Raw genomic sequence first — 21,533 nt, 5'->3', positions numbered from 1 at the left:
TGCGCAGCTGCATCATCATATCAGGCATCCCGCTACGCCTCATGATGTAGGCATCGTGTGCTGATCCTGGGAAACGAGCACAGACATGTGAAATCACCATATTGGACAGACACACCACAAGGGCATTGATGGAGTGGTAGTGCTTCCGATTGCGGTACGCCACCTCCCGTGCGTGTGGTGGTACCAAACCTACATGTGTCCCATCTATGGACCCAATGACATGGGGCATCCCTCCCAGGGCATAGAATCCACGCTTGACCTCAGTCATCTGTTCAGGGGTTGGGAACTTGATGAAGTCATCCAGGTGAATCAACATGGCCTCCAAGAAATCATGCAGCACATCGCTGAACATGCTCTGGGACATGCCACCAACATGAGCTATGGTATTTTGGAAGGTACCCGTGGCAAGAAAATGTAGGGCAGCCATTACCTTCAGCTGGGGTGTCAGTGCCGTAGGATACCTGTGCTGCGGTTGCAGGTGTGGTGCCAGTCTCGCCGTCAGCTCCAGGATCAACGGTTGGGTGAAGCGGTAGAGCCGGATCCTGTCATTCTCCTGCATGGCAGCCAAGTCTGGAATTCTTCGGGCAAGAGGCGGCGCTCTGCAGTAATTTGGAAGTGACAAGGAAGAGTGAGTGCACTACGACAACAACTCATGTCTACTGAGCACATGTAAATCTGGCAATACACACATGCTACATAGGGAGTCAGGTATGTGCTACATGTCCAGGACACGTATGGATGCAAGGTGACACTCCTTCCAAGACCCAGCTACACACGGAGATTGAGAACCTCCCCATGCCACGCCATGGGAATAGCTGTGTCCCAGTGCAAGTGAACAGCCCGACGCAAGACAGGAGTGACATACACCCACACATCAGCAGAAGTGGGATGCCGATTGCAGAGACTGGTTGCGGAACACCGGAGCCACAGGTCACATGACATTACACTAGGCCTGCCCACACACCTTGCCATGAAGGTGCACATGTCATGACTCACCACACATTCCTTGTGAGGATGCTGACATGGCCTTGTCACGCTACTCCGTGTCCCATGCATACATGTGCACCTCACATCCGATACCACATGTGGCATGGTGTGCGGAACAGTGTGCAATGACAATCTACACACAGACACATGTTGGTTGCTGCAACGGCTGCAGCTTTTGAGGGTGCTACAACATCAACCTGATGAAAATCCCGGACACATAAATGACATAGTCACATTGTGCACTGTGGGTAGTGACAAGTCATGTGTCATGACCCCTGTACCGGGCATCATGGGACACTTCCGTGTGTTGGTGTCCGTGCCATGCCAGTGACGCTCACCCCAAGTGCGCAGTACGACATGCACACATGTCAAAGGAGTCAAGGGCATGCCTGGCACACATTGCACCGTCACACAGTACACCTATGCACATCTCATCATACATCTGGTGCCTTCTCCACTCAGGAGGCATGTTCCACATCACAGCCTGTCACACCTGTGCCCCACACATGTAGTAATGCACAGACGATGCCTTGATGTCCATTCCTGGACAAGTATGTCCATCCATGCACAAGTATGTCCATCCATGGACAAGTATGTCCATCCATGGACAAGTATGTCCATCCATGGACAAGTATGTCCGCCCTATTCCTACCTGTGTGTCGCCTATCACCACTGTGATGTGTAAAAACCGCCGTACTGCTGCTAAGAGGGCCTGTGTATGTTCCCAAATCACTGTGGGAGTGCTGCCGTATGTGTACCCATCGTGATGGCGAGCGTACAGGCATTTGTACGGTCCGTACCACTACGGGTACGCATACGCGTGCAGACCCATAGTGATAGTGAGCGTAGATGCGTGTGTACGGTCCGTACCACTACGAGTACGCATACGCGTGCAGACCCATAGTGATAGTGAGCGTAGATGCGTGTGTACGGTCCGTACCACTACGAGTACGCATACGCGTGCAGACCCATAGTGATAGTGAGCGTAGATGCGTGTGTACGGTCCGTACCACTACGAGTACGCATACGCGTGCAGACCCATAGTGATAGTGAGCGTAGATGCGTGTGTACGGCCCTATCACTATGGGTCTGCACGCGTATACGTACCCGTAGTGGTACGGACCGTACACACGCATCTACGCTCACTATCACTATGGGTCTGCACGCGTATGCGTACCCGTAGTGGTACGGACCGTACACACGCATCTACGCTCACTATCACTATGGGTCTGCACGCGTATGCGTACCCGTAGTGGTACGGACCGTACACACGCATCTACGCTCACTATCACTATGGGTCTGCACGCGTATGCGTACCCGTAGTGGTACGGACCGTACACACGCATCTACGCTCACTATCACTATGGGTCTGCACGCGTATGCGTACTCGTAGTGATAGTGAGCGTACATGCGAGTGTACGGCCCGTACCACTACGAGTACGCATACGCGTGCAGACCCATAGTGATAGTGAACGTAGGCATGCATGTACGGGCCGTTGCCATGCATTTGGGGTGCCCTAGGGCCCCGAAACGCACCGTACCTGTGTGTGATGCTCCAAATTACATAGGGGACAAGTATTAAGGCCTACATGCATGCTGGTTGTCATGGAGACCAAGTTCAAATTTCGAAATTGTTCTGGAAGGTGCACAGCAGAAGTCAGTTGGAATTATTCTACTTTGTTGCAATGTGTTTGTGGGCTGACATCATGCAGGAGAATGAAACCGATAGAGAACCCACAGACTGCTAGGTTTGAAGGGATTGGTGGAAACATAGGATGCAAATGTGAGTGACCAATCACTCTGTACTCCTGTGCATGAGACTGGGCAGAAGGGCACATATAAGGCAGCCAGGTCCCATGAGGGAGTACTTGCCTGCACATCTTTGCATTCGTCGACCCAGCTGCTGCTACTGATTCCCTGGAACCATGTCAAGGGCTGTGGAGAGGACACAGCCATTCACCCTGGAGGAGAACATGGCTCTGCTGGATGTGATCCTCCCACAGTACTCCATGCTGTATGGGCGACCAGGGTATCAGGTGAGTGCATAGGCCACTGCCACAGACTGTCCCTATGTTGTGACTGTGACTTCTGCCATTGTGTCCAGGTGTAACACACATGCCATGTACTGTCGGGGGGGTCCCAGGGGGGGGGTGCCTGATGTCTCCCAGCAGTGCCCTGAGACAGGAGGGGTGGGTGTGGAGTCCTCCCAGCAGTGCCCTGAGACAGGAGGGGTGGGGGCCTATCACTCACAGCAGTGCCCTGAGCCAGGAGGGGTGTGTGCAGAGTCCTCCCAGCAGTGCCCTGAGACAGGAGGGGTGGGGGCCTATCACTCACAGCAGTGCCCTGAGCCAGGAGGGGTGTGTGCAGAGTCCTCCCAGCAGTGCCCTGAGACAGGAGGGGTGTGTGCAGAGTCCTCCCAGCAGTGCCCTGAGACAGGAGGGGTGGGGGCCTATCACTCACAGCAGTGCCCTGAGACAGGAGGGGTGTGTGCAGAGTCCTCCCAGCAGTGCCCTGAGACAGGAGGGGTGGGGGCCTATCACTCACAGCAGTGCCCTGAGACAGGAGGGGTGGGTGTGATGCACAGTGTGAGCCTTGATCATTGATTGTGACATTGCCATCATTCCACCTGTGTACCCACTGTGGCACGTACTGCTTTTTCCCTCACCAGGGGATGATGTCCCTATGACAAAGGTGCAATGCGTTGGCTGCATGACATGCCTTGTTGTAACCAGCTAATTTGTACCCATATGTCTCTCTGTGACATGTGGCTGGTGTATTGATGTGGTGTCACTTGTTCCTCCTCACAGGTAGGCGCCACTGCCAAGGAGCAGATCTGGCTGACCGCCGTCAGTGCCGTGAGGGGTGTGGATGGTCGGAGGCGGAGCCTGCCCCAGGTGAGGAAACGCTGGCAGGATATCCGGTGCTGGACGCGGAGGATTGCACGGCTCCTGCTGGGGGACTCACCTGAGAGCCACAAGAACCGCGGCCGCCGCCGTCTGAGCCACCTCCACAGGCGTGTGCTGCCGGTGGTCTTTCCAGACCTGGAGAGGCGCTTACAGGTGATGCAGCAGCCGGAAGGGGGTAGGTACATGTGTGTTTGTTGTGTGTCACCGGCATTTGTAAGGGCACAGTAGCATGAATTCACTGGCAGGGTTTAAAGGTGCTGTGCAGATCCTGTTTGCCCCAGTATAGCGCTGCGCCCCTGCCACCCTTCCCCTCCTTGCAATGTGTTCCCTGGTCTGTGTGTAGTCACTCCTTCACAAGGTAATGTAGGCTGGCGCTTTGTCCACGAGAACAATGACTGTAGCATCATGTGTGGGGGTGGTGTGTAACAGGTTGTGGGACCTTGCCTGTGCACTGTCAAGTTCACTGCATGTGGGTTCCATGTCAGTTGGCACTGATGCTGACTCCAGACATGGGAGTTGGTCTCTCATGTGTCATGCCTTACAGCGCGCATGTCCTATGTAGTGGCCTGTGACATGATGTGCATGAGTGTGCGATACACATAGTGCAGGGATGGTGATGTGTGTTGCAGTCATTACCATTCAGTAGCATGTAGTTGCGTGCCCACTACTGTCCCTTGGGGCACCTTTTCCTCAGTGGTGTATGTGTCATCATAAACGTGGACAATCTCAGTGTCTACAGCGTAGGTTGTGCTCTGTGCCATTGTCCCCTGTCACCATGTATATAGACGTGCTATTTTGTACAGGTGTCCACTGTGCAGCCTGACCTGATTGTCCTTCTTCATACTCACAGTTGCCAGTGCCTGTGTGTCTTGTTATACTCATCTGAGGATGGGCACTGGTACCTCATTATTTGTACAGGCGCACCTTGGCTGTTTGGCGTCCAATCTTGCTTTTTGCCTGCCCCTGTGTGTATCACCCAGACTATGAGATGTTGGTGCCACCTGTGTCTCAACAATTTGCCTCGTGTAGGGTCTTGTTGGGGCGGGCAATGCCTATGTGTCAAATCCTGATTTCTACTTGCTGGGTCTGGGCAGTGTGTGATGTGTCTGGACACACACGCAATGTGCAGTGACCGAGTCATGTTGGGCATGTTTTCAGCATTACTTATGCAGCATGTGTCTCAAGTTCATGGATATGGTCCCTGGTCATCGGTATTTTCGCCAACGCTGTGTGGTGCAGATGCAGTGCTGGATTGTCCCCAGGGCCTGGGTGCTATGTCAGACTCCGTTTCCTGTGTTTAGCTATTGTCTCATGCTCTCCATGGTATTTCAGTGGCATGGTGGCTCAACCAACTGTGTGTTTCATGCCCTACATCGGTACCTTGTTTAGTAGATGTTAGGGATCTTCCTTTTCAGGCTATGCAGTGTTACCTATGTCGATTGGACTCATGTGACTGATGTGTACAGCTGTCTGATTAATTTCTGTCTCTCCACCCTGCCCACAGCATCGTCGGGGGACACAGAGGGAGACATGGACACAGGCAAGGCGGAGGGACCGAGCACCAGTGCCAGCCGTGACATCGGGGCTGGCACATCGAGTGGGACAGAGGTGGAGGATAGTGCGGCCGAGGACCTGTCGACTGGCACGTCAGAATACGAAGCTGACAGGTCCGAGGAGGATGTCTCCGAGTGGGCGGTGGCTGCACCAGCAGCTGACAGCGGAACAACACCTCGCACCGCCCCCTCAGTTCCCACCAGCCGCCTCCCACTTGCTCGTGTCCCTTCCCAGCGTGCCCGGTCACAGCATGTCTCCTTCCTGCCAGGCACCGCACCCCCTGCCCCTGTCTCCACTGCTGCCGCCAATGCAGAGTCTGTGGACATCCAGCGGCAACTGCAGGTTGGTCAGGCTGCGATCCTTAATGTCCTCCATGCCCACGGCAAAACCCTCACCAACATCGAGGCTTTCTTGGAGGGCATTCATTCATCGCAGGCTGACCAACGCAACTTGCTGAGGTCCATAGACTCCACACTGACTGCAGCAGTGGGTCTCCTGCAGCGCGACCTCCCCCCACCTACCCCTGCCCCATCCACACTTCCCACTCCCATGCCTGTCCCACGTACACCCAGACGTCGGCATGCACCCACATCAACGGACACGGGCACCACACCAGCAGGGAAGGTCCACCGCACTCCTCCTGACACGCACACACAGGGTGAGGTAGGCACACCCACTGGGTCGGGGGGCAAACGTGTGACACGCAGCCATAGTGGGAGTCCGCATTCCACCCAGTCCACTCCCTCCAAATCCCCTCCCCTCAGCTCTCCTGGCCACATCTCCCCCAAGGACTCCTTCATGGCCGCTCTGTCCCTGAGCCCCACAGTTACACCACCACGCAAGCGGTCAAGGAGGTCCCCGGTCAGGGTGGTTGAGTCTCCCCCCCTGTCTCCACCCTCCCCCGGTGGCGCTGCGACCCATCCCTCTGACCCCCCCCCCTCCTTGGGGCCTGAGGTCCCTTCGGGTGCAGGGGACTCCCTGGAGGACCTTGCAAAGGTGTGTAGTGCCATCCTGGCCTCCGCCTTTGGCACTGACCCACCCCCTGTGGTGGAGTCCTCCATCCCTGCACCCACAACGCCGCCCCTTTGCCCTGATGTCCCTGCGGTGCCTGTTGCTTCCCCCCCCCCTGATGCCCTCACCAGTGTGGAAGACGATGCCATTTGACTGTGCAGGCAAGGTAGGGGACACGCATCCCACTGTGTCCCCCATCCAGCTGAGAATCATTGACTGCCCTATGGGCTTTGTGAAGATTGAACTGCCTGCGATCCACGGACATTGTGCTCATGCTGAATAAAGCTTAATTTTGTTTTCATTATCACACTACTGCTATGCTGGTATTGGTGTTGGTGGGGCTGCTACATGGTTTTGGGTGGTGTGTAAGGGTTTGGGTGTGTGGGATATGTAGTAGTGTACTGCTCATTGGTGGGACCCTGGGATCTGTGTGCCATCACAAGGTGTTGGCTAACTTTCTTTGTTCATGTAAGCAGTTACTGCATGGTGCACTTGTCCCAGGGTGTATTCCTTCCTCTGTGTACCCAGCTTTCTTCCCTGCAGGGTGTTCCCAATGTTTAGCGCAGAGCTGTGTCTACATGAGCTGTGTGTGTGACGGAGCCCTTCTACTTTGGCCATGCATGCAGGGCCATGTCTCCACCTGCAACAATCGTGGCATCCTTGGTGATCACTGTACTTGTGTGTGGAGTCTGTTGACATGAGTTCATGGGGACATGTTCCCTTGTAGCCAGTATGCATGTGGATAATTCTTGCCTCACACACATGTGTTACACCCCTCCTGTCTCAGGGCACTGCTGGGAGTGATAGGCACCCACCCCTCCTGTCTCAGGGCACTGCTGGGAGGACTCTGCACACACCCCTCCTATCTCAGGGCACTGCTGGGAGGACTCCACACCCACCCCTCCTGTCTCAGGGCACTGCTGGGAGGACTCCACACCCACCCCTCCTGTCTCAGGGCACTGCTGGGAGTGATAGGCACCCACCCCTCCTGTCTCAGGGCACTGCTGGGAGGACTCTGCACACACCCCTCCTGTCTCAGGGCACTGCTGGGAGGACTCCACACCCACCCCTCCTGTCTCAGGGCACTGCTGGGAGGACTCCACACCCACCCCTCCTGTCTCAGGGCACTGCTGGGAGTGATAGGCACCCACCCCTCCTGTCTCAGGGCACTGCTGTTAGTGATAGACACCCACCCCTCCTGTCTCAGGGCACTGCTGGGAGGACTCTGCACACACCCCTCCTGTCTCAGGGCACTGCTGGGAGGACTCTGCACACACCCCTCCTGTCTCAGGGCACTGCTGGGAGGACTCCACACCCACCCCTCCTGTCTCAGGGCACTGCTGGGAGGACTCCACACCCACCCCTCCTGTCTCAGGGCACTGCTGGGAGTGATAGGCACCCACCCCTCCTGTCTCAGGGCACTGCTGGGAGGACTCTGCACACACCCCTCCTGTCTCAGGGCACTGCTGGGAGGACTCCACACCCACCACTCCTGTCTCAGGGCACTGCTGGGAGGACTCCACACCCACCCCTCCTGTCTCAGGGCACTGCTGGGAGTGATAGGCACCCACCCCTCCTGTCTCAGGGCACTGCTGTTAGTGATAGACACCCACCCCTCCTGTCTCAGGGCACTGCTGGGAGGACTCTGCACACACCCCTCCTGTCTCAGGGCACTGCTGGGAGGACTCCACACCCACCCCTCCTGTCTCAGGGCACTGCTGGGAGTGATAGGCACCCACCCCTCCTGTCTCAGGGCACTGCTGGGAGGACTCTGCACACACCCCTCCTGTCTCAGGGCACTGCTGGGAGGACTCCACACCCACCCCTCCTGTCTCAGGGCACTGCTGGGAGGACTCCACACCCACCCCTCCTGGGTCAGGGCACTGCTGGGAGTGATAGGCACCCACCCCTCCTGTCTCAGGGCACTGCTGTTAGTGATAGGCACCCACCCCTCCTGTCTCAGGGCACTGCTGGGAGGACTCTGCACACACCCCTCCTGTCTCAGGGCACTGCTGGGAGGACTCCACACCCACCCCTCCTGTCTCAGGGCACTGCTGTTAGTGATAGGCACCCACCCCTCCTGCCTCAGGGCACTGCTGGGAGGACTCTGCACACACCCCTCCTGTCTCAGGGCACTGCTGGGAGGACTCCACACCCACCCCTCCTGTCTCAGGGCACTGCTGGGTGGACTCTGCACACACACCTCCGATTTCAGGATATGTACGCTTGGAACATACACGGTGGGGGTATGCTCAATGCATTCGAGGTGAGGGTACGAGTCTACTTACACTGGTGTGGTGGGGGTACGCTCCATGCATACGCGGGTGAGGGTACGGGTCGTACTTACACTGTTGGGCTGGGGGGTACGCTCCTTGCATACGCGGGTGGGGGTACGGGTCGTACTTACACTGTTGGGGTGGGGGTACGGTCCGTGAGTCCGCGGGTGGGGGTAGGAGTCGTACTTACACTGGTGGGGGTGGGGGTACGGTCCGTACGTCCGCGGGTGAGGGTTCGAGTCGTACTTACACTGTTGGCATGGAGGGTACGCTCCATGCATACGCGGGTGAGGGTTCGAGTCGTACTTACACTGTTGGCATGGGGGGTACGCTCCATGCATACGCGGGTGGGGGTACGGGTCGTACTTACACTGTTGGGCTGGGGGGTACGCTCCATGCATACGCGGGTGGGGGTACGGGTCGTACTTACACTGTTGGGCTGGGGGGTACGCTCCATGCATACGCGGGTGGGGGTACGGGTCGTACTTACACTGTTGGGCTGGGGGGTACGCTCCTTGCATACGCGGGTGAGGGTACGGGTCGTACTTACACTGTTGGGCTGGGGGGTACGCTCCATGCATACGCGGGTGGGGGTACGGGTCGTACTTACACTGTTGGGGTGGGGGTACGGTCCGTGAGTCCGCGGTTGGGGGTAGGAGTTGTACTTACACTGGTGGGGGTGGGGGTACGGTCCGTACGTCCGCGGGTGAGGGTTCGAGTCGTACTTACACTGTTGGCATGGAGGGTACGCTCCATGCATACGCGGGTGGGGGTACGGGTCGTACTTACACTGTTGGGGTGGGGGGTACGCTCCTTGCATGTGCGGGTGAGGGTACGGGTCGTACTTACACTGTTGGGGTGGGGGGTACGCTCCATGCATACGCGGGTGAGGGTACGGGTCGTACTTACACTGTTGGGGTGGGGGTACGCTCCATGCATACGCGGGTGGGGGTACGGGTCGTACTTTCACTGTTGGGGTGGGGGGTGCGCTCCTTGCATACGGGGTGGGGGTAGGGTCCGTACATATCCGTCCCCACGCTATGTGATGTTTGTGCGGCCCGTACCCAGGCCTTTGCCACGTGGGTGCGATCCGTCCCGCCATTGTTGGGGTGACGTGTGTGGGCGTGGTCCGACTCGTACCCACGCTCTTCAGGCGTGGGTACGGGACGTACCTGTCTGGTTGTGTTGCCGGTTCGCGTGGTGACGGACTTCCGTTGTGGCGGTCGCAGGCTTATCAGGACACGCCCCCACCCCCTCGTGGTGACCAGGGCATGGGAGTCAGGTATGTCCAGGCCATGTGTGGTGTGTGACTTATGTGGTTGTTTTGTGGCCTGCCCTGGTCCTGCCACCCCCACCCCACCCCACTTTCCCCCCTCCCTTAGTTATTCTGACCTTCTGCGGCGTCTGCGTCGTAACCTGTAGAGGAGGTGGACTGCTATGAGGGCAGGGATGGCTCGTAGGTTCGGGTCCATGTCTGTCCGTCGCGTACTGGTACTCCTTGATCGCGTCGTCCTGTCGCGTACGGGTCCTCCTTGATCGCGTCGTCCTGTCGCGTACGGGTCCTCCTTGGTGGCGTCGTCCTGTGTGTCCGTCACGTACTGGTCCTCCTTGTTCGCGTCGTCGTCTGTCCGTCGCGTACTGGTGGTCCTTGTTCGCGTCGTCCTGATTTCCCGGCAGTTTTTGGCTGCCGCAAAATATTCACCGTGCGGGGTGACGTCGGTGCGAATCGTGATTCCTGGGTCGTGAATGGCTGGCTGCGAGCGTCCCGACGTCAGGTCGGCGCTTTCCCGGATCGCATTGGTAGGTGTTTTTTTGTTCGGTCGGCCTTTTTTACGATTCGTACGGTAATGGTGTACCCGTGCGAATCGTAATTCCTTGTTTGTAAAAATTGACGACCGGGTACGCGTCGGGCGGAGATTGTGCTCCGTCCGACGGTTCGTACCCGGTTTTTGCCGGATCGTGATCGGCACCTTAGTGATAATGAGGTTAGGGCAGTTTTTTTGCTAAACATTTGGGGGATAGTAACAGGACCTGGGCGAAGATTACTTGGGGACAGCGTGGTAGGTAGGTCAGGGTCTAAAATCGTGGTGCAATCATCAACTAGGGATTCAATGCGTTGTAAAACAGAAGTAGACGTCTGTTTTTTACTTGCTTTTCGGGTCTTATTTCTTTTGGCCACGCTGCCGTTAGGATCCGTCGATTTCCGTTTGCTCATTATGTCCCTAGGGCACAAACACTAGATGACAAACAGAGTCAGAGCACTGCGGGCGTGGCAGAATGGTTCATAGGGACAGCACAGTACCTGTAGACTCTGGATGTAGAGGAGGGGACGCACAGAACCCAGGACGTAGATGACAGGGACGTGGCCCTGCCCTGCCTCCTCCTGCCCCGGACGGCCACAGACGGCCCGCCCTCTGCCCGGGCTCAGCCCGGCGCCGCCCGCGCGCTTCCCGCGACGCGGAGGGAGCCTCTGTTTAAGTAGCGCCTCCGGGCGCGCTGGTGACCGGCAGGAAGTCCGGTGTAGAGCAGAGGATGGCGGGTGCTGTAGTTCCCCCCAGCTGCGGCCAACGGTGGAGAGTGGCGGCGAGGGGAACAAGCAGCGTAGGTGTCCCGCGTGTGGTGCTGCCTGCGTGTAAGTTCACCGTCCTTTTCGCCAAATGGAATGCCCCCCGCTCCACCGAGGGAGCCTCTGTTTAAGTAGGGCCTCCGGGTGCGCTGGTGACCGGCAGGAAGTCCGGTGTAGAGCAGAGGATGGCGGGTGCTGTAGTTCCCCCCAGCTGCGGCCAACGGTGGAGAGTGGCGGCGAGGGGAACAAGCAGCGTAGGTGTCCCGCGTGTGGTGCTACCTGCGGGTAAGTTCGCCGTCCTTTTCGCCAAATGGAATGCCCCCCGCTCCACCGAGGGAGCCTCTGTTTAAGTAGCGCCTCCGGGCGCGCTGGTGACCGGCAGGAAGTCCGGTGTAGAGCAGAGGATGGCGGGTGCTGTAGTTCCCCCCAGCTGCGGCCAACGGTGGAGAGTGGCGGCGAGGGGAACAAGCAGCGTAGGTGTCCCGCGTGTGGTGCTGCCTGCGGGTAAGTTCGCCGTCCTTTTCGCCAAATGGAATGCCTTGTCAATGTCGGCGAGTAGGAGGGCTGCGGGCGATCAAGGTCTGGGGCCTTTGTGATGGCATTGTGGACTCGCATGATATTGTTTCGTGTGGATCTGTGTGGCATGAAACCTGCCTGGTCTGGATGTACGAGCTTGCGGATTTGTGGGCGTAGACAGTCAGAAAGAACCCTGCCAAGAAGTTTAGATTCAATGTTCAGGATGGAGATAGAGCGGTATGAGGAAGGTTTCTCAGGTGGGTGTCCCGGCTTGAGAAACACCACAATTTTGGTGTGTTGCCAGTCCGGGGGGAGGATTCGCTGTTCTAGGGCTTCATGGAGCGACTTAAGGAGGTGTGGGCCCGAAAGGGTCATTGTAGATCATAGGAACTCACTTGGAAATCCATTAGGGCCTGGTGCCTTGCCAGGACGCAGGCCTGATAGTGCATTATTGAATTCTTGTACCGTGATTGGCTCTTCGAGTTGCTCACTGATACGGTCGGGCAGTGATTTTGGTGGTATATCTCTTAGAAATTCACCAATTTGGTCTTGGGATATGGTTTCTTGTTTTGTGTACAGTGTTGAGTAGTATGATGCGAACACCTGAGCGAGCGCAGTGGGCGTGGTGCATAAAGACCCTTCTGTGTTTCGCAATGCTGGCACTGGAGTGGACAACAGTGCCGCCTGACAGAGACGGTGCAACATTTTGCTTGACTTGTCACCCAATGGGTATATTCTGGATTGGGTCGCTTGCCATACGTGTTGAGCTTCGTTTGTATGCAACTGATACACTTGCTGTTGCGTGAGGAGGATATCTCATTTGGCATTGGCTCTTGTGCCCTCCCCTACTTCAGTCTCTAGAGCGCTCTGTTGTGTCTCAAGGTCCACCACCTATGCTTGGCGGCAGCGTTTCTCTCCTGCTTGGTGGCTGATATACACCCCGTATTGTGGGTTTAAGTGCTTCCCATAATGTCGTACAAGAAGGGGCCTTGTCCGTATTGGATTCTAGGTAGTCTGTGATTGCTCTTCTGTGGGTTGCTTGATAGGACGGGTCTCGCAGATGCCAGGGCATCATGAGCCATCTGAAGGGAGATGCATGGGGTCCTATGTGCCGCCTAAGTGTTACTGGGGAATGATCTGATAAACCCCTAGGCAGGATAGAGACTCCTGTGACCCTATGAATGAGTACACCTGGGAGGAAAAAGTAGTCTATTCTAGAGAATGACCCGTGTACCACTGAGGGATAGGTGAAGTGCTGGATGGTAGGCACACCATGTATCAGACCACTCCAGTGCAGTGGCCAATCACTGCAGTTTAAATTCCCCTGCACAGTGTGCTGGGCCTGCCTCTTGCCACTGGTCAATAGGTGTCATAATGTCATCTGGGAGCTTTCCCCATAAGTGTACAATATTGTCTACAAGGGTTTGTCCCAAAGGTGGGGGGTGGGCATAGAAACTTCCAAGTGCAGGGATTCCCCATGTAGTGTTCCCGTGATAATGGTGTAACTTCCACCCGGGTCGGACCATATTTTGGAAAGGCTGTATGGGACCCTATGGTGAATTACTGTTGCTTTACCCCATGCCTCATGGACGAATGTGGAGTGGAAATCCTGGTTAAATCCATAGTGGGCTTGGCATGGTGCCTTAGTTCCCATCATATGGGTTTCCTGCATAAGGAGTATGTCAACTTCTAATCTTTTTGATTCCATGTCATGATATTGAGCTGACCGGACTCAGTATTTGCGGTTTGTGCAGTCATACATTCCTCGGAGGTTTCCGGGTGTGAGGTACGTGTATGAGGTCTATGGTGCAGCCATGCCTGTGCCTATACTGAACTGAACTCTGCATAACTGAATATAACTCTCCCCCCGCATCTCCCCCATCCCAATACCTCAGCCAACATGAAGAATCTGTAGCAGTCGGGATGACCCTGGAGCCAAAATGGGGGGCCCCAGGAACCTCACGTCTTATGTTCCCCAACATCCCAATACACTCAACCATAATGTCTCAGGGCAAGCAGTTAACACCTGTTGGGGTCCCCCAAGCCAAGTAATATTCCAAGGGCGGACCACCCAAACCAAGTCTATGTATAATCAGCCTGGGAGCTTATAACTGGGCACTCTGCGGTTTTCCATTGTAGTCAGGAGTCTTAGCTCTGTGCCTGGTACCGCCAGTTGGACCTGGACCTGTGCCGTTGGTTGGAGGTGGACTTCTTCTGCCGATTCCTTCTGTTGCCTTGGGAAGAGTCTGAATCAAGTGGAGGTGGAGTATGTGGCCTGAGGTGAATGGTTTCATCAACCCATGTGAAGATAGCCTCTGGAGTGTCAAAGAATAAGGATTTGTTCTTGTAGATCATACGCATCCGTGGCGGGTACAATAACATATATTGAATGTTCAGTTCTCGAAGTCTGTTTGGCCCAGCGAACGACTGGTGTGGCTGTTGAACAAGCCGGGGATTGCTGGGAAAGATCATGATTTTATGGGAGTCATATACCAGTTCGTCTCTGTGACCTCAGGAAAATTGAAGGATGGTGTCATGGTCCATGTAGTTTAACAGTTTAACTGTGATAGGTCGGGCCACTCCCCTGGGGAGCTTTCTTATGAGTACTTTATGGGCTCGTTCCACTACAAAACAGGAGGAAAGGGAGCCCTCTGGCAGAAGAGACCCCAACCATTGCATCAGAAAACCCTCCATTTTGATGCGCCGTCGCATCCCTCCTAGAATTCGATAAGTCATAGGTTGTTTAGTCTAGCTTGACCTTCTGCATCTTCCACCTGTGCAGCAAGTTCCTGGGTCACCAGTGTGAGCTTATTGACATTTTGTTGTAGGGGTGCAACCATATCTTCCACAGATGACATTCTGGTTTCTGCCTCGGTGATGTGGTCCACGGCCTTCCTGAGGTCCTGAAGGAGAAAGGAAACTTCTGAACCAACTGCACTGATCTTGGCATCTAACATGACACAGGACTGCTTTATTGTGGCAAGTAGGGTGGCGTTGTCTGGAAAGGTGCCCCGGCCATGGAATCCCCCTGCCCCGGTGAACATTGTTTTGATGTAGGGCCCAAGAACTTGTCTTTTGTCATGATGAGAGGAAGGAAGGACCACAGGCTGAGCCCTACCTCTCCTGTCACTTCACTTAGGGAGCGACTACCTTGTGGCACTGCTGTCTTCTCTTTTGGGGGGTATCAGGGAAGATCACTGCAGGGAGGGCCTCACAGAAACAGTTCCCCCCCGGCCGCAAACCACACTGGCCCTAGCTAGACTGTTTCCGCAGCCCTGGAACAGACCGCAAGCTGGACCCCCAGCTCCCAACCCTCAGCCCACATTTCTGTTGCACTGCCACCTGGTTTACCCCTCAGTCTGACCAAAATGGTGTGGGCCCAGACTGCGCTCCTGTAAAAGGCCCTGGCTTCAGGCTGTGCTGCGGGGAGGGGAGGAGAGGCACAAAGTCACCGCCGCCCTGTGGGCTGTTGTGTATGGTCCACGCTGTGCGTCTAACTTGTTTCGGGCCAGGAGCCCAGAAGGGCTGATGATTCTCGGCTACAGTTTGAGCCCCTGGAGTGCATGGCCTCCTTCTCGGCCCTGTGGCCGGTATCTCGCCGGAGTCCTCCGTGCTCCCAGGTTGTCGTACTGCGGGGGAAAGCATATGTACAGGGTTGCACCCTGTCCTGTGCGTGGTGACGAGTGGTCCCGCACTGCGGGCTTACCTTGTAGTTTCATGATTCTGGCCCACAGGTTAGACCCCTAAGGCTCAGGTTCTTCCACTCAGCCCTGTGGGCCACCCATGCCGCTCAGACACGGCGAACAGGAGTGCCATGCCGTAGCCCTTTGTGCTCTGTTTCTGAGCCGGCCCTCCGAGGGAAGAACCGACTCACCTCATCACTACTGCCTTGGGGTTGAATCGCCAAGTGCATACGGCCTCTCCCCATCACCGCCCCAGCTGGGCAAACCCACTGGTATAGGCCTCACCTTACCGCTGCTCTGATCTCCTCCATGTACCGCCTGGCCTGGGGGGCCTTTGCTGTGGGGTCGAGCCACGCTTGAGTGACATGTGCAAATGCCGTCACCCCTCTCCTGACCTTGTCCCGGGTCAGCCGGGGCAGACAGCGGAGTGCCACGAGTTGCGGAGGCCGAGCCCGGACGACCTCACTTCAGGGCTGATCCCTCATGCCCAGGGGCATCTCCCCCTTAGTTCTAGGGCCCCCCACTAGTGAGAGTGTCGCTGGGTCAACCCGAGGTGTGGTTGTTGTGGATGGTGCCGGATTACAGGCTTGATGAGATGGAGCTCTTTCAAATGGAGTCCACCATGATGGCTTCCCAAGTCATGCCCGAAATATGAATTTTCAAAGAATAAACTGAAATATAGTGCTTAGAGGTCAATAGTGCTTAAGGAATACATGATTATTGGTGGCAGGGTACATAGACTGCCGCACCACTACCTATGTTTTTCAGTTTGCTAGAAACGACAACTGGTTTCCTGTTAGGTCTCCGAATAATGCCCACCTCTAAGAACCAGCCACTGTTAATGGTCCTTAATAGACCAACATATAAACACAGATAAGAGAGGCACATAAATGAAGATATTCAAACAAAATCTTTGGGATAGTCCACAAGACAGCTAATTCACAATGACAGAGGCATTCGTTCTTTATGTGTCCTTAATTTTTTTTGTTCGTTTCTTGGCACTGCACATGCACTTTTTGCAAAACAGCCAATGCATTTTACCCACAATCGGGGCTTCTTCAGGGCATAGTCTGACTGGGTAATCCACCACTGGGGGTATCCTACTGTCGAAATGAAAATCCTCTTCAGAGTTTGGTCCAAGTCTTACAAACGTATTATCAATTGCTTAGTTAATATCTCCATAGTATATGGGACCAAATCAAAAGCGCATCTGCGTTATGCTATGTTTAGGAAGGCCGTGTACGGCCATTAAAGATTATGCTGTAACCCTATTACATCAAAAAAGAGGATACAACAGGATTACAGCAGAATCTTTGATTCTCACGTTTGTGAGACTTGGACCAAACTCTAAAGAGGATTTTCATTTCAACACTAGGATACCCCCAGCGGAGGTATCCTAGTGTTGCATATAAGTCACCCATACCTTATGGGTGACTTATATGAAATTAAGAATCTGAGGTTTTGGCCTGCCAAGTAGGTTAACTTGTCAGGCCGAGATGGCAGTTCACACTGTACACACATACTCTGCAGTGGCAGGCCTGAGCCATTTTTAAAGAGCTACTGAAGTGGGTGGCACAATTAGTGCTGCAGGCCTACTAATAGCATTCAACTTACATGCCCTGGATACATGTAGTGCACTTTACTGGAGATAGATTAGAAAACAAAATAAGCCGATGTTACCATATTTTGAGTACAGAGTATTTCCACATTAGCACTGGTCAGCAGTGGTAGAGTGCCCGGAATACTAAAGCAAGCAAACATAAAGTCAGCAAAACAGGAGGTCAGAAGGCAAAATCCCTGGGAGTCTCCAACAGCAGACTAAACATAAAATGACCTAAGGAGGGAACTGCAACACATGATGGATAGCCAGGCAAGGCGTGTATCAGTTAAACACTGTTTCAACAACAATGATTGCAGACAAACTTTCAATTAAAGTGTCATGATCAATTAAGTTGAAGATGAACAAGAGGTCCAACATACACAAAGACACTGTTCTTGGTCTCCTTCTGTTCCCACCTCCTCAAGGACTGAAGTTAGTGCTGCTGTGCTTTCTGAGGGCAAAGAATAGCATTATAGATCCAACATTCTACTTTAAATGTTGTATGGCTACTCACTCAACCATGTTGTTCAGGTGAGGCAGGTTAGATACTAATTTGAAATTAGACATTGCTGATGGGTCCTATAGTGCTTTAGTAGCACCCGGACAGAGGTCAGAAAGAGCAGGGCTAGAGGCAAATGACTCATTACTGATTCTGTGGAGCTGAGTGGCTCTCAAGCACCGTGAAGTTAATTTAGTTACTGTTCAATACTGAACAGCAGCATTTACAATCTATAAGTCCATTGTGAAGGCACTATGGTGAAGGAGGTTTACTGAAACTGAGTGAAGGTGAGGGAGATGGAAAAGAAGCTTGGGCTCTGATTCACAAATAGCCTATGCACTCGTGGCAGAGGCTTCTCAGACATAGTGAATCTCCACACTCATGGCGCGATCACCGCAATGGGAAACTGTAGTGCAGAGATCTCAACATGAGAGCGGAGATCCTGCCACAACTGAAAAGCCTCCTCCATGAGTGTGGAGGCTCTTTGTGATCGGGGCCTTGGAGTTTGAATCCTTAAAATCACAACCACTTGGTCCATGCTTGTAGCCTGTCTCGATACCCAAGGTGGGCACAACTTTCTGACCCTTGTCTGCTTATCTTTTTTTAAAAGTGCCAGCAACGGGCACCACGCTGAATGGAGTGACATGCCGTACCTGCATTACAGGAGACTCTACGTACTGTTATACGCGGGACACCATCGAGTGCAAGGGCATGCAGAATAAGTGCGTCCATCTTGGAATTAAAACTACAGGTAAAGCTGAGGGATTGATGGTTGGACGTCATACTTACTTTCCGTCCTTGGCATTCTGAGGATTTATGGTGTATAATAATTTGTTGCTAAATGTTAGAACTCCAAACCATTATTAGTCGATGATGAGAAGATATTTAAGCAAATAAAATAAGACTATTGTCCCGGGAGCACTGAGAGCAGTATCTTCTCCCCACCCCTTTCTTCTGTCTCCACTTGCCCCCACCACTTTCTAAAACATACCCATCATCAAGCATCTCAAAAACAAAAACAAGTGGTGTTGGTGCTGGTAACACAATCAAATGTGGTGCAGCTAGCATGATCACCAGGGGTGCAGATAACAGGATCACATAGAGGGTAGATAATGTTCACATGGAATGCTGAATTCAGGATCACATATGGTACAGGTAACAGAATCAAAGTAGGAGCAGATGAGTGGGTCATGTGGGGTGCAAATTACAGGATCATTTTGAGGACAAATGAGAGGGTTGCATGGGATGCATAAAATGGGATCATGAGGGGTTCAGATAATATAACCTAATAGATCAGATAACAGTATCACACAGAGTGCAGACACAAGGTCTTATGGGATGCAGAAGAGAGGATCACTTAGGTTGCATCTGACAGGATCATAGTGGGTGCACATAGTGAGATAACATGGGAAGCAACTAACAGTCAAATGGTATGCAGATAATAGTTGTTAATATGGCAGATACATTGATCTTATGGGGTAGGGTGCGGATACCAGGCTCATATTGAGTGCACAGAACAGTATCACAAATGGAGCTGATAACAGGATCACCTCGCGTTGGCATACAGGATCACTGGGAGGAAATTTATAAGATCACCTGGGGTGCAGGTACCAGGATCATATGGAGTGGATATAAAGAGGCATGTAAAATGATTATGTGAAATGCAGGATCATGTGGGAGCAGGCAACAGGGTCACCCGTGGTGTAGATACAATAAGATAACAGGATCACAGGCAGTACAGAGCCCAGGATCACATGGGAGCAGATAACAGGACCATATAGGGCGCAGATATTAGGAGTACACGGGCTCCCATTTATTGGATCACTTGGAATGCTGCTAACAGGATCACTTGGCATGCGGATAAAAGGATCATATGGGGTGCAGAAGAAGGTGTCATGCTTGTTTATTTTTGAGGTTTAATTGAATGCTGCAGGTCACCATATGGCTACTATAGAGAATCACATCACATTTGTTTGGGCTTACAGACTTTGAAACTGTAAGGTGAGTTAAGACATTAAGGTGGCAATTCCGATCCGGTAAAAAAATTCCCCGTCCGACTCGTATCCGGATTTTTTTCCGTCCGAATCGTCAAAGTAGCGTACAAACTGCCAAGTACGATTCGAACGGAAAAAAGTCCATACGAATCGCATTGGGAAGATTTCCCCACACGTCCTCGGGTCGGGAAAAGTCACCGACACGTCCCCGGTCGAAAAACCCACCGTGCGGAAAAATAAAGTCCGACAGCGCAAGTACGATCCCTCCCGTCCTCCCCATTTCACAACCGTACGCAAAAAACACCGTCCGAACCGAACTCCCATAGCAACCATGGAGACATGTGCCCGCATACGCGCCGAACACCCCAGCACCCCCCCGCCCGCGTATGTACGCACCGAACCCCCACCCCAGCAGTGCATGTACGCCCCGAACCCCCACCCGTGTATGTACGCCCCGAACCCCCACCCATGTATGTACGGACCGTACCCACACCCGTGGAAGTACGGCCCGTACCCCCACCCCAGCAGTGTATGTATGCCCCGAACCCCCACCCTTGTATGTACGCACCGAACCACCACCCGTGTATGTACGCCCCGAACCCCCCCCAGCCGTGTGTGTACGCCCCGAACCCCCACCCGTGTATGTACGCACCTAACCCCCACCCGTGTATGTACGCACCGAACCCCCACCCCAGCAGTGTATGTACGCACCGAACCCCCACCCGTGTATGTACGCACCGAACCCCCACCCCAGCAGTGTATGTACGCACCGAACCACCACCCGTGTATGTACGCACCGAACCCCCACCCCAGCAGTGTATGTACGCCCCGAACCCCCACCCGTGTATGTACTCACCTAACCCCCACCCGTGTATGTACGCACCGAACCCCGACCCCAGCAGTGTATGTACGCCCCGACCCCCCACCCGTGTATGTACGCACCGAACCACCACCCGTGTATGTACGCACCGAACCCCCACCCCAGCAGTGTATGTACGCACCGAACCACCACCCGTGTATGTACGCCCCGACCCCCCACCCGTGTATGTATGCACCGAACCACCACCCGTGTATGTACGCACCGAACCCCCACCCCAGCAGTGTATGTACGCACCGAACCACCACCCGTGCATGTACGCACCTAACCCCCACCCATGTATGTACGCACCGAACCCCCACCCCACCCGTGTATGTACGCAACGAACCACCACCCGTGGAAGTACGGCCGTACCCACACCCCACCAGGGAATGTACGGACCGTACCCCCACCAGTGCATGTACGGACCGTACTGACGCCAAAAACACACGTACTGAACCAGGACAAACCATATTTACACAAGGAGAGTCAATTAGAGTATCCCCACACCACCAAACATGCCCAACAACCCCACAAACATCACATACACTGACCTGCAACTGCCAAACTGCCAAACAGAGGCCCAAAACTCAATCACTCCTCATAACACACCCACACAAATTTCAAACACAGCCACACCCACAAATGGACCAATAAAAATGGACCACACACACAAACCATGAGCCTTTGCAACAGACCCACTGCTGCCAGAGCCCACAGACGACCCACACCACCATACTTGAACCTCACACTTGCATACCTTCACACAACCACCTACACAAACACCCCCTCATCACATTCACACACACACCTCCACTACCACACCCACACACCCACAACCATCCACACCCACACCCCCACAACCATCCACACCCACACCCCACGCCATGTCCACCACCAAGAATCCAAAGTTCACAAAGGAGGAGCTGGAGATCCTTGTCGACGAAATCCTCAGAGTCGAGCCACAGCTCTTTGGAACATTGGTCAGACAGACCAGCATATCCGAAAAAACGGCCATGTGGCAGAGGATTGTCGATTCTGTGAATGCTGTTGGGACCACCAGAAGGACCAGGCACGAGTGCCAA

General features: G+C 54.2%; 1 protein-coding gene across 1 annotated transcript in view; it reads left to right on the top strand.

Annotated features, from left to right (window-relative positions):
- Positions 1-21,533, top strand: part of LOC146808886 (phospholipase A2 inhibitor and Ly6/PLAUR domain-containing protein-like) — a 320,185-nt gene that overhangs the window by 278,812 nt on the left and 19,840 nt on the right. Inside the window, exon 4 of the mRNA XM_085615697.1 lies at positions 18,209-18,349. Coding sequence (XP_085471823.1) covers positions 18,209-18,349 — 141 coding nt within the window. The remainder of the gene's footprint in view (positions 1-18,208; positions 18,350-21,533) is intronic.

This window comes from Triturus cristatus, chromosome 7 (genome assembly GCF_964204655.1).
Source record: "Triturus cristatus chromosome 7, aTriCri1.1, whole genome shotgun sequence".
Lineage (NCBI taxonomy): Eukaryota > Metazoa > Chordata > Amphibia > Caudata > Salamandridae > Triturus > Triturus cristatus.
Note: the sequence above shows the minus strand (reverse complement) of the source record. Positions and strands in the feature narration are given on the sequence as shown.